The sequence below is a fragment of the Sorghum bicolor genome, chromosome 10 (genome assembly GCF_000003195.3).
Source record: "Sorghum bicolor cultivar BTx623 chromosome 10, Sorghum_bicolor_NCBIv3, whole genome shotgun sequence".
Taxonomy (NCBI): Eukaryota; Viridiplantae; Streptophyta; class Magnoliopsida; order Poales; family Poaceae; genus Sorghum; species Sorghum bicolor.
In genome coordinates, this window is record NC_012879.2 from 23771011 (window position 1) to 23785017 (window position 14007).

General features: G+C 43.2%; 1 protein-coding gene across 2 annotated transcripts; it reads left to right on the forward strand.

Moving 5' to 3' along the window:
• Nucleotides 3906-8823, forward strand: LOC110430871 (proline-rich receptor-like protein kinase PERK8). 2 transcript variants are annotated; one of them, XR_002448268.1, is made up of 8 exons: nt 3906-4185; nt 5351-6773; nt 6885-6971; nt 7071-7141; nt 7704-7780; nt 7868-8031; nt 8133-8294; nt 8438-8578. XR_002448268.1 is itself a non-coding variant. In XM_021449016.1 (8 exons), exons 2-8 carry the CDS (start codon nt 5366-5368, stop codon nt 8627-8629), a joined length of 2145 nt encoding a protein of 714 aa, XP_021304691.1. In that variant the 5' UTR covers nt 3917-4185; nt 5351-5365; the 3' UTR covers nt 8630-8823. The 2 variants fall into 2 exon arrangements, 1 of the variants encoding a protein (XP_021304691.1); XM_021449016.1 differs by having other exon boundaries at nt 3917-4185; nt 7868-8015; nt 8438-8823.

Here is a 14007-nt window from a genome sequence, read left to right on the forward strand (position 1 = left end):
TAGTGCTACCCCAGCTATTCATGGGTCCAGCTGTATCTGAAAGTAAGCCTACAGCCTAGGCACTGTGCTTAATCTATACTACTACTATCTTTACCGGAGCTCTAGAGTAAAGACACCCTTACCAGACGACAGAGCAATACTAGCTTGAACAACTAACACTAAACTAACGAAGCACTTATCCCAACACAATGAAGCACCTAAGCTCACTAATGATATGATCACTGTAAACTAAGTACTTCAAAGGTAAATAGCACTCAATATACCAAAGGTAAATGATAAATAAATGAGTACTAAGATAGCAAAGGTATAATACCAGAGTGGAGAGGAGGAAGACTCTTCCCGTCTCCAAGCTGAGCTACGCCTGGCTACTCCTCCCGCTTACAACTCCCCGCTGCTAGAGCAAAGCTGAGCTAGAGGCAGAGAGGCTATGGAGCCAAGGTGACTACCTAAGCGAGGAAGCTACTAAGCTAACACTTACTCTAAGCTCTATGCTATGCTTGAGCTTCTTCTTGTGTTTTCTTCTTTTCTCCGCTCCTCAAAACAATGCTCGAGGGGGTCCTTTTATAGGCTAGGGAGTCTTCTGGTGGAAAGAGCTCACAAGGGAGTGAAGAGGAGTGGCGGGCGCCAAAATGGGGTGGCGGGCGCCACTCCCCCCTGGTGGGCGCTAGGGATCTACGGCGAGCGCCACCCTTGGTAAATCGCCTTTGCTCCCGATGGTCCAGATGATCTCCTAAGGTTGGTTTCCAGTAAGACATGTGTCAGAGTACCGTTTTGTCACATGTTGGAAGGCCATGATCCATGTGACAACATGTTCGGGCCATTGGATCAAACCATCATTGCTTTGGACGCCTTAGATGGACTCCTAGAGGTGTCACGTGGATCGGTGACGTGCCTAGCCACATAGGGGGTGGCGCCCGCCAGGTGGGCCCGATGGCCGCCACCTTGGCATGGCGCCCCCACCCTGGTTGGCCTATGTGGCACCAGGTGTGGTGGGTTGCCTTCCAAGTTGGTCCTTTTCGCTCTTTTCTAGTTATTTCCTGCATACAAATAAATTTCTATGAACATGTGGAACTTGGTAAGTAATAACCAAAATATGCACATGTTCATGTTGATTTACCATGGTTTTGGATGGAATGTTGATGGTCAAAATAGGTGTTAAGGACCATCAACAATGAGCAGTGGTGTTAGCTTGAGGAGTTTCTTCATCTCCAAGGTTTGGATTTTTTTGACAAGAAATCAGAGCTAAATGCAACAACTTAGAATTTGATGTTGATCACTTTCCAATACTGGCTCTAGTGATTTTTCCTTCCTCTTCTTATCCTTATTGGTCACACAATTTGGTTTTGTCTTAGCTTCCTTGTTAGATGACCTATTCCGAGGATAGGGGAAACCATAATGCTTACAAACAATGGTATTGATCCTGATATCCCGATGTATTACTACCAACACCTCCATGGGCTCATACTTTTCCAAGCTTCTGCAACTTCTCTCTTCACTGGTCCTAAGATGCACTGTTGAGAGTTCCCATTCTGAGTCATTCCTTCTACTTCTTGTTTTTGCATGGCTAGAAGCTTCTCCTTATTGGATGCATTTAAGCGTGGCATGGCTGGGTCCTTTTGTTCTTTCATGCCAACGGTCTCCTTGTTATGAGCCATTAAATTGGACAAGGAGGGAGGACTTAGAATAGAGATAAAGTTTTATAATAGAATAGGGCAGAAGCAAGCATTACTTTTAGCAATTATCAAGGTTAAATGGAAAGCAGAAAGTGAGCAAGGATAGAAGCATGCTAAAACATCCAATTCTAACTAGGCTTGCGTTCTATAGTCAGTATTACTTTGATACCACTTTGTAATACCTGATTTTAAGGACAAAACTAGATATACACCATATGTGAGTCCTAAAAGCCAAATCTAACATATAGCTACAAATGAGGTGTAATATAAAAAGACAATGCATAAATTATATAACATACTTAATATATTAGAGATAACCTTAGGCAGCAAACAATAGAAGATAACTCTAACTTTGGGTATTAACTCCACTCTACAGTATCCAAACTGACTGGTTGATTACAAGCCGAACACTCCTCCTAAAGTGTGGGGGAAATAACAAGAGTGAGTCCATGTCGAACTTTACAAGAAGTATAGCAACAAGATTGTATAAATCCTACAATCTCATGATCAATGTGACATAAATAATGTATAGCACAAAACAATAAACAATGAGTATCTTAACACAAAGTGGTGAACCAAGGTTACTAACATGTAGTTTACGTGAAAACAAATCCAACATAATTTGAATGGGTCAAATCAGAGTTAAAACAAACATTTTATGGCTAAAACAAACTCAGTGGCAGTTTTGTAATTTGTGAAAATGTATTTTGAAAATAGAATGAGCTGAAATACGTTTTCAAACTCAGATGATGTATTCTTGAATGACGCTTTAGGACTGCGGGTTGATTTAGAAAGATTATAGGGTCTCTTTAACAAATTTCACGCTGAAGAGGTATCTTCTAATCCTCGCACTTGATCTCGGATCCGACGGCCGAGAAGGATTAGGGAAGGTTGCGACAGCCGGAACAGGAACTCCGGCCGGCGGTTTCCATTGCTGGCATTAGAAGCTCGCCGCAGTTAGGGTAAAAACGCCTAGAAAGCTCTATTTTCCACGGTAACATAATGAGAACGCACAGAGGACCTTGGTGAATTCACCAGAGATGGATCGGAGCAAAGGCGTCACAAATCCCATCGCGGCGGCAAAACTCCTCCTGCAAACAATTTGTGATGAAGAACAAGGAAAAGAGAGCCAAAGAATAGTAAGAAGCGGTGCTTGCGGGTTTCCTATAGTAAGGCGAGACTTGGCAAAAAGTTTTCCGTCAACCTTCGGGTAGTTCACTACATGGACAGCGGCAGCAACTCAAGCTCCGAGTTTCGCGAGATCCGAACATGCAGGGTGGCGAGGCTAGGGCTTAGGGTTCAGAAAAATTGACGGCGCGTGCTACTCTGTCTTATAAAGAGCCAAGGCGTGCTGGTTAAGCCAACATCAAAGAGGAATCATACGTCCCATTCTCCTGGTCGGAGGAGAGTCCAGGATGTCTCCGACTCGAGGTCGGAGAAGGCGACTGACTTGTGGAGTCAGGATGACAGTGAGAGAGGGGTTGGGCCAGCTCGTCAGTGAGAGCGAGGGGGAAATGATGCGAGCGGTGGCTTGCTAGGCCGTTCTAGGCCACGACGGCTTGCATGTGGGTGGGAGAAAGGGGAAGGGAGTTGGGCCAGCATCCTGCTGGGCCGACTGCGTGTGCAATTGGGCCAAAATAGAGGGAGGGAGAGTTCTTCTCTTTTTTTTCTTTTATTCAAAAGCCATTTCAAATGATTTTTTAAAAAATCTATTTTGAATTTTGAGTTCAACTACACTCATCATAATAAATAAAATGCAATGGTATATATGCTCAAACATATTGCAAACTCCTATGATAAATTTTAATTTAATAAAAAAATATTATTTCTATATTTTATGAGCATAAAAATATAAAATTAAATTAATTTTTTCTATTTTGAAAACTTGCAAAATTTAGGTATATGATAGTTTGTGCGTGTACGTCTACAGGTAGCTCACCATTTCTGCTCAATCTTCCCTTGCTTAGATGGAAGCCGTTTTCTCAAAAGGAGGAGGAAGCAGTGCGTAGTAGATAATGGCAGGGAGGCGACTACTTCCTTGTCCCTTCTTTCCATCCTCCTCTTCCCCACTAGCACTTGCATATATATAAATCTAATAAGCCATGCATTATTCTATCTATGTATATAGATACACAATCATACATACATACATACATATAAAATTGTGAATTCCGGTCGTCGTGTTCCAGGAAGCACGTACAGCCCAGAGAGTCGTCGTTGCCACGTTCTTGAGCTCCCCCAACAGCAAGAGAGAGAGGCTGTGAGAAAAGAGAACGCAAGCCCAATGCTGCGGTAGTCGATGGCAACACATTCTTGAAAAGAGACCAGGCAACCTCTGCTCTTCTTCGTCTTCTCATATCCTCTCTTGCTTTTCTGGCGCAAATGCGGTATGGGAATTGAGACGCATTGCCTGGTCGATTGGCTCGCACTGGTTCTCGCGCTGCACGTTTGGTTCTTGGCCTGAATTTTGGAGGTGGTACCTGCAGCTGCAGCTTCCTGATTCTGATTCAAGGTATGGTTCTATGTCTGCTTCTCATCTGCTTTCTGCATTATGGTTCACGATTCCTGTTTGGACCTTCAAATGTCCCCTCTTAATATGCTCGAGAAGGAAGGACGAAGTTTCCATTAATTCAATTCTCCCATTTACTAGAGCTAAAAGAACTCTTTCTTTATTTCCTTTTTTGCTTTAAGAAATGAAATTTCTAAGGCCTCGAACCATGCACTTATCTGTAGATTGGAATACTTGTCAAATGTCATTTGCTGGGGAGGCTTGGACATTCGCATTATATATCAACCGAAGAAAATCTAATTTATTAGGAATCAGTTCATCTGGAATCTACTCATCATGATACTACAACCTGATGGAGATCCAAATCTAGACTTCAGTTTAGCTCCATGAACCTTCTTCTGCTTGACTATTTCATTCAATCTTTCTGAGAAGAGGCGTAGCAGACTGAGCTGCGATTTTTCCTCTTCTGTAATCTGTGCCCACAATGTTGTATGTATCCCATGTTTAAAAAAAAAACGCATACGCTGAGTTCGTGATCACAGCTAGCAGCAACGGTAGACGAAGCAATCCTCCTCTCGAATTGGATATGTTGTGCAAAATTATTATGATTCACGCTCATGATGTTAACACACTGAAAATGGTGATTTAATCAGATTTCAACCATAGCCATGGTTCCATTTATGCATGGAGCCATGGATCAATGAAATTCTTGGAAAAATAAATAAAGATATGAACCATCTTTTCTTGCTCTGGTTTAAGGCCTTGTTTACTTCCAAAAATTTTCAAGATTCTACGTCACATCGAATCTTGTGGCACATGCATGGAACATTAAATATAGATAAAAACAACAACTGATTACACAGTTTGACTATAAGTCATGAGATGAATCTTTTGAGCTTAGTTACTCCATAATTGGACAATGTTTATCTAATAAAACAAAAGTGCTACAGGACCCAAAAACAAAAATTTCTAGTAACTGAACAAGGCCAATCAAACCTTGTATTCCTCACAATGGTGTTGTTGTTTCAGGCTTTCAACAATCACTTAGGAGTTGACTTCCAAGTTCCAACTGATTCGAACAAAATTATGCCTATCAACAATCATGGCTGGATGGTTTTTTTTAACAATTTGGCGCTAACTTGCTTTCCTCCAATCTCATCTTTTGCAGGAGTTGTACGACAAAATGAGAACTCTGCTCCAGGCCCCCGCTACAGCCGGCGCCGGCGCCGCCGTCGGCAGTGTGCCAAACACGTTGGCGACCCCGGGCTCAGGCCCTCCTCCCTCCTTGCCTTCGACGCCAACCGGCTCCACACCGCCGCCTACCGTTACGTCATCTTCTTCTTCCGCTCCTCCGTCGTCACCGTCCTCTGCCCCGACACCACCTTCCCCGTCTTCTCCTACTCCGTCGCCACCTTCCCCTTCGACACCACCGGCTGCGGCACCACCACCTCCTTCACCGGTTGCCAGTACCCCTCCGCCGCCTCAAGCATCGTCTCCACCCCCACCAGCCGCATTGCCTCCCCCACCACCAGCCACATTGCCGCCCCCACCACCGGTGCCGATGCCCACAGCCGCACCGCCTCCGCCCGCCGTCGCATCGCCCCCACCGGACATTGCCGCGCACCCGCCTTCCACCACGCAGGTGTCACCACCGCCCTCCGCTCCCCCACCACGGCGGTCCCACGCAAAGCCGCCTTCTTCAAGCCCGTCTTCTCCGCCACTCGCAGCGCAGCCAACCCCATCTCCCGTGGCCGCCACGCCGCCGCCTGCAGTTCACTCCCCCGTGGATTACGTCCCTCCTCCGCCGGCGCGGACGAGCTCAACCCCCGCCAAGCACTCGCCTACGGCAGTTGATACTAATGCCACCACGCCGCCGCCGTCCAGCAGTAGCGGTAGCGGGCTGACCTCTGGTGCGACGGCCGGCGTGGCGATCGTGGTGGTGATCATTGTCCTCGGCTTCGCTGGCGTGTTCGTCTGCCTGTCGAAGCGGCGGAGGCGGAAGCAGGCCGACCGTTACTATGCCGGCTTCGCCGTGCCATCCTACACGCCGCAGCACCTGTCCGGTGAGGCGCCGTTCCTGCGCGCGCCGTCTACACCGGGGTCGATGAACTTCAGCATGGGTGGCGGAGGCAGCGGCCCGCCTGGTATGTCGACGCCGATAAGCCAAACATATGGTCAGCAGCCATGGGGCGCGTCGTCGGCCAACTACAGCGCGACGGCGGGGAGCCAGGGCCCCGCGCGAAGCGTGGCGACGTCGGCGTCCGGCGAGCTTAGCGTGGGCAACACCAAGGCGTTCATGTTCGATGAGCTGTACAACATCACTGCTGGGTTCGCACGCGAGAACGTGCTTGGCGAGGGCGGTTTCGGGTGCGTGTTCAAAGGCACGCTCGGCGACGGGAAGGTGGTGGCCGTGAAGCAGCTCAAGGGCGGTGGTGGGCAGGGCGAGCGCGAGTTCCAGGCGGAGGTGGAGATCATCAGCCGCGTCCACCACCGCCACCTCGTGTCGCTCGTCGGCTACTGCATTGCCGAGGACCACCGCCTCCTCGTCTACGACTTTGTCTCCAACAACACGCTGCACCACCACCTCCATGGTAACAAAACTTTCTTCTTTTACTTCATTGTAAGTATGTACCTATGTATGTAAAAACCAATTGTTCCTAGTAATGAATGAATGGCACATTGTCTGTCACTCGATCGTGTAGGGAGGGGAAGGCCTGCAATGGACTGGTCGACGAGGGTCAAGATCGCGGCGGGCTCAGCGCGTGGATTGGCCTACCTCCATGAGGATTGTAAGATCGATGGACGCTGTTTGGACTTGAGTTTTTCAAAGTTTGATGTGTCAGAACTCAGAAAATGGAGATTTTGATCTTGATGTTTGGTTATCGTAGGTCATCCAAGGATCATTCACAGGGATATCAAGTCGTCAAACATCTTGCTTGATGACCAGTTTGAGGCTCAGGTTAGTTCGTTAGCACACTCACAATGCAGACTCTATCATAAAGTATAAATTTATTTATTACCTCGAACAATGTGGACTTAGAGTCTAAATAAGACATGAAGTATTATTTTTTCTACCTATTTCTTCAATAAATATGCTGCCGCATCAGCAAAATACAATAAATAATATGTAATTAATGGTCTTGGACTCTGTGATATAGTCTTACATTGTGAGGCCTTGTTTACTTCCACCTCAAAACCCAAAATTTTTCAAGATTCTCCGTCACATCGAATCTGTAGACGTATGCATGGAGTATTAAATATAGAAAAAAATAAAAACTAATTGCAAAGTTTCGTCGAAATTGACGAGACGAATCTTTTAAGCCTTGTTAGTATATAGTTAAACAATAATTTTCACAAACAAATGAAAGTTCTACAAAATTTTTTCCTTTAGAAACTAAACAATGCCTGAGTGCCCTTATCGCACCAAATTTCAATATTTCAGAACTCTGAATTAATGCTTATGATATATACTTAAATGGTTGTCGGTATGCTCAGCTCCTGATGATGCTTTCAATGATCAGGTAGCTGATTTCGGGCTCGCAAGGCTAGCGGAGAACGATGTCACACATATTTCAACTCGTGTTATGGGCACATTTGGGTAATCAACTTGCATATAGATGCTAATCTCAGCAAAAAGTATAAAACAAAAGGAATAATTGTGATTATGCGTCTCCGATGTACACAGGTACCTGGCTCCAGAGTATGCGTCCACAGGGAAGCTGACCGAGAAATCAGACGTGTTCTCCTTCGGCGTTGTCCTCCTAGAGCTCATCACCGGCCGGAAGCCCGTGGATTCATCGCGCCCCCTAGGTGATGAGAGCCTTGTGGAGTGGGTAAGCTCCTGCAGTGGTACTACCGCCACTCTCTGCAGCTATGCAAACTCACTCTTGTACCAAGCACTGATAGTGATAGCATGCTGCTTAATCACAACCCAATCTTATATTACACAGTCGAGACCACTACTGAACCACGCAATCGAGAATCAGGACTTTGATGAGCTAGTTGACCCCCGGCTCGATGGGAACTTCGACGACGTTGAGATGTTCCAGGTGATTGAGGCGGCTGCGGCATGCATCCGGCACTCGGCTGCCAGGAGGCCCAAAATGGGGCAGGTACATACTATTGACTATTCAGCCTAATCTACCAGCCATTTAACAATATTTTTCTCTCACAATAAATTAGCCAATTACTTTCTACCATGGCTTATCAGCCGCATGTTCATTGCTCACCAAACTGAGCCGCTGGTTTCATCCAGATCGTCAGGGTCCTCGACAGCCTGACGGACGTCGATCTCAGCAACGGCGTGCAACCCGGGAAGAGCCAGATGTTCAACATAGCTAACACGGCGGACATCCGGCAGTTCCAAAGGATGGCGTTTGGCAGCCAGGACTTCAGCTCCGATTACAGCCAGTCCAGGTCAAGCATAGGCAGCAGGAGGGACTTCTAGTCTTGAAATTAATCTGTAAAGCTTTTCCTGTCCACCGGCGCTTTCTTCTAGTAGTTTCAGATGATTTTTGTTGTCACTATGTATTTATTTTGTCATTCTCTTCACAGTGTCACTACTCTACCATACTGTTTCATATCTTTTTAGTCGATGTGTAAATTGAAATAAAATATATATATGAACATGACAGTGTATCATTGGCTATCCCGAATGTTAGTTTTGGTTTTTTCTCATATACAACAAAATACCTGATCGTGCTCCTTTATATTACCTGAACTAGCATCTCCAGTACTTAACACCTTGCTGAGCTATGACTATAAGAGCATCTTTTTTTTGAGCAAACTATGAGAGCATCTTAATAATGGAGCACCTTGTTGGGATATTATTAAAAATGACACCATTCAGTTGTTTGATGATTTTCATAAAGGCAGAGTTGATATCAGTAGAATTAATTATGGAGTTATAACACTTCTTCCCAAAGTCTCTGATGCTGTCAGGATTCAACAGTTTAGACCTATTTGCCTGCTGAATTGTCTTTATAAACTCTAACAAAAACATTAACTTTGAGGATCGAAAAAGTGGCAGAAAAACTTATACATCCTAATCAAACGATATTCATGAACGGGTGGAATATCATGAATGGAATAATGATTCTACATGAAATTCTACATGAAACAAAAAGGAAGAAACAAATGGGTATTGTGCTCAAGTTAGATTTTGAAAAGGCATATGACAAAGTCAAATGGAGTTTTTTATTTCAGTGTCTATGTGCTAGGGGTTTTTGTCTTGTTTGGTGTGATTGGATCAAAAGAGTGGTCTCAGGTGGGACTGTAAGTGTTAAATTGAATAATCGCATTGGTCCTTACATAAAAAGTCATAAAGGTGTGAGACAAGGAGATCCTCTCTCCCCTATCCTGTTTAATTTTGTAGCAGATGGTCTTTCTAGAATGATTCTTAAAGCTCAATCAAATCATCTTTTTTGTGGTTTAGGAGATCATATCATTGAGCAAGGGATTGCTATATTACAGTACGCTGATGATACTATTATTTGCCTAAAACATGATACTGTGGGAGCCAGAAATATGAAATTACTGCTTTACCTGTATGAATTGATGGCTGGCTTAAAAATAAACTTTTCCAAGAGCGAAGTTATAACAATCAATGATGAAGATAACTGGGATAGAAAATATGTAGATATTTTTAACTGTCAGGTGCGGACTTTTCCTATTAAATATCTAGGTGTACCTGTCAGCCCCAGTAGACTTCATGTCAGTGACTGGATGCCCCTGATTGATAAGAGCATGAAAAAATTGGACATATGGAAAGGTGGAATATGTCCATTGCGGACAGGTCCACATTGATTAGTTCGAGTTTGAATAATGCACCAATATATCATATGTCAATCTACTTGCTGTCAAAATCTGTTATAGGCAGATTAGATAAAATTCGTAGAACTTTCTTTTGGTAAGGTGGGAGTACTAAACGAAAGTATCATTTGATTAAATGGACAAAGATTTGTAGAAGTAAGAAGAAAGGAGGCATTGGGATTAAGGATATCAGAAAAATGAATGTAAGTCTACTGGTTAAATGGTGGTGGAAATTAGATAATAAAGAAGATGTGTGGCAAAAAATTATCAAGCACAAATATCTTAAATCCGATTCAATTCTTGATGTGTCTCATAAACAGTCTGACTCTGCTATTTGGGCTGTTCTCTTAAAGGTTAAAGATATATACTTACAGGGAAGGAAAAAGGTGGTAAGGGATGGTAAGACTAATTTTTCTGGAAGGATAATTGGCTTTATGAGAAGCCTCTTTGCATTCTATACCCTGTGTTGTTCAAATTTTGTCAACAGCAAAATATTCTAGTGACCCGGGTTAGAGAAAAATATCAGAATATCTCTTTTACTAGGTGGTTGGTAGATGAGTTGCTATATGATTGGCAAAAAATCTTGAGTGATATGAGGAAAGTTAATTTTACTCCTGATCATGATTCAGTTGTTTGGAAAGTTGGAATTACTGGGCATTTCAGTGTGAAATCAGTTTATAATGCTATGACATCTAATGACTCAGGCCCCTCTCATAGTAAAATTTGGAAAAGCAAAATACCTGCTAAAATTAAGATTTTCCTCTGGCTTCTTCTCAATAATGTGATTTTAACGAAGGATAACTTGATAAAAAGAAAATGGGTTGGTGACCCAACATGTTACTTTTGTAACCAGGATGAAAGTGTTTCTCATCTCTTTTTCCACTGTAGTACAGCTAAGGCGGTTTGGGCCATTGTTGCTCATTGCATTGGTGCTAACAATATACCTAATTCTCTTAACCAATGTTGGACGTGGTGAGTGTTGGTTACCTTTTGGTAGGCAGTTTCATACAATGGGCATTGCTGCCATTTGCTGGACAATTTGGAAAACTAGAAACAAAAGTTGTTTTGAAGGAAAAATAATAAGAAATCCTGCTGAGATTATTTGTTATGCATGTGCCCTCATGACATATTGGGCAGGTTTGTTCCTGGAGATGGACAAGGAGACACTTCAAGCTGGAGTGACCACAATGTTGCAGATCGCCACTAAGTTGATGATCAGGTCGAAGCAGGGGGATGGCAACCTATTCCTGAAGGAGAGATCGGATGACAATTCTCAGAACTGAGTTGTTTTGATGTTTGAAAGACTGTTACCATAATCGTGTGTGATACCTTCTTTTGGAGTCTGTATGTTAAGGATGTTTGCTTGGCTGTCATTAGATCTCTGATCTCAGGGTAAGCTTTCTTAGGTTAAGCAGAAGTTGTGAGTGGCCTTGTTCTGGTTTTATCTAGCTTTCTCGAGTTCATGCAACAGTCTTGAACGAACTGATGTATTTCCGTTGAACTTAATGGAATTGGGGGTTACCTCCGGTTTGAAAAAATGAGAGCATCTTAATGTTGGGGTCTTTAATCGTAAAATTGATGTGATCATGAGGCACCAATCAAATCCACATAGCATCTTCGTTGTATCAAAATGAGACAACCAAACTCCTGAAAATGTTTTGAAACACAAAAAACTAAAACATATGTTCTGGCGCATGGGATCATCAACCATTCCTGTGACAGAACCGACCAAATTATAAGAGTACAAGTGCAAAAACGATCGTGAAGCAATCAAGTTTCAGAACTTGAGCCCATATAATTCCGGTAGTCAACCAAAACCATAAGGAATTTCAAACCAACTGAGCAACATACCAAGATCGTAATAAGTTCAGCACAACACATCACCTATTACAATATTTTGCACATAGTTTGCCGAAGGTTACATATATCAGAGTTCGCTTGAGTTATTATAAACCAAGTTCAAAGTAGCGGAAGCAACATAGTTTTGAAACCAAGTTCACAAGTTGTCATTATTACAGCTAGGGTTGGATCACATCCACAAAATGAAGTCAAGTGAGGTGACTAAGAAGACTGCGCGCAACGGTCTAGTCCTTATCCCCAGCAGGAAGAAGAACAGAACTTGCAGCATCGTCATAGAACGAGTTATCTTCAACAAGTGGGAATAAACCCTACGTACGAGGATGTACTCAGTTAGACTTACCCGACGAATCAAAACAAAGGACACCAAGAAGAATGCAACGCTGATATGTAAGTGGAGATTGCTTGACAACATTTTGCATAAAAGCTTATGTAAGGATAGTAACCATTTCTTATTAAGCATCAAGTTAGTAATCATTAAACTGTCAACTAGATTAGCATATGTACTGTAGCCATTTCAGATTAAGATCAATCAAAAATAACCATATCAAATTTATCTAGGTTGTGATCATCATCATCATCATCATCATAGAACCATTAAGTTACTTAGTGAGATCTACGTTACCGCTGCTCTGCCAAGTTCTCACTATCCGGGAGATATAGTGATTGAACCAATTCCTATCGAGCTAGAGGGTTATTCCTAGCACTCGCCCATGCTTCTCCTGTCAGAGTAGCAAGCGGGTCACCTTTGGTACAACTCAGAAATCGCGGTCCTCATCAGCGCCGCACTCCTAGGGCTACCAATCTGACGAGACGATCAGAACTTTTAAATCATCTGCCCTTGGTCTCACGCTAATACCCCCCCACACATCCTTACTGTTGACGGTAGATAAGTCCTATTTTTACCCCATCAAAACCGTCAACAATACATTCTTTTTGGAAGAAAATCACCAAACTCATAGTGACTTAGGTACAAATAACTTGGTTCCACATGTACATGTCATCATTTGGATGCAGGTGTGCAATCGACTACTTTTCAGGGTTAAGAAGTTCTATATGAAGGTTGGACTACCACCCCAGAATGGCCAATTGGAAAACCAACTTCACATTCATCAATCTCAGAGCTTCTGGAGACAATGTGCAAAAGATGAGCACATTAGTTGGGTCGGCCGACCCCACCTTTGTGGGCCCAGCACCACCACTGTGCCTAAGCTAGAAATGCTTGTTGGGTCGGCCGACCCCACAAGAGGAATTTTTTTTTATTTTTTAAGTTTTATATGCAAAGCAATGCAAAATGGAGGATGAATGCATTTAAACAAATATGCTGTGGTTAAAATAAAAATTAAAAAAATGAGTGTTATGCATGAACATCTAGGATTTAGCTTTTTCCTATAGCATGGCCCATCCAAAGGACATCATCATACCAACTTTTAAAGCCGATATATGAGCCGGGATGTTCCCGTTTAACATTCGACTACCACAAGCTAGACTAGGAGCCCGAATAGATTGACAACAATAAAATTGTTGTCTATCTAGACTAGGCATGATACCCGAATAAAACTCAAAGACTAGGAGCTACCAAGAAAGCGATATTAAGTAAACATACAGTGGAAAGGATAAAAATAAAAAAGGTAAAAGAAGGATAACTCGGACGACTTTGAGTCTAGTTAACTTTTTTTTGATAAGGGATATATAAATATCCGGCCTCTACATCCGAGGATGTACACAGCCAATTATTACAACGTTTGGGATAAAAGAAAGAGAAAGAGCAAGCCATGGTCTTAAACATTGACCAGGAAATTAAAGCAAACAGTAAACATGTTTCCATCCTTTATTAGAAATCTCCAAAGCAATTGTCTCCAATCTCTTGCTTATCGATGTGAGGATGTCCTTGGCTTGCTCATCACGCTGCAGTGGGGCCCAGAAGCGGAGCCAATACGCTCCCCTGAAAATAACCTGCATAATGGAGTTAGTTTTGAGTTTGTTAAATATAACATCATTCCGGCATCGCCAGATGGCCCAACACATGGCAGCCACCCCAACCAAGATCACACCTCTAAGCCTCTTATGCTGATTATGAAGCCAAGTGCCAAACATACGGCTGATAGATCTTGGTTGAGTTAAATTTGTAGCAAAGGAGATAATTCTCCAAATTAT

What these genes read in the sequence shown, in the direction of transcription:
- LOC110430871 (XM_021449016.1), top strand. Translation starts at nt 5,366, where the DNA reads ATGAGAACTCTGCTCCAGGCCCCCGCTACAGCCGGCGCCGGCGCCGCC. An exon ending in GGCCTACCTCCATGAGGATT is followed by an intron (nt 6,972 to 7,070) that starts GTAAGATCGATG and finishes TGGTTATCGTAG; the next exon opens with GTCATCCAAGGATCATTCAC. An exon ending in ATGAGAGCCTTGTGGAGTGG is followed by an intron (nt 8,016 to 8,132) that starts GTAAGCTCCTGC and finishes TATATTACACAG; the next exon opens with TCGAGACCACTACTGAACCA.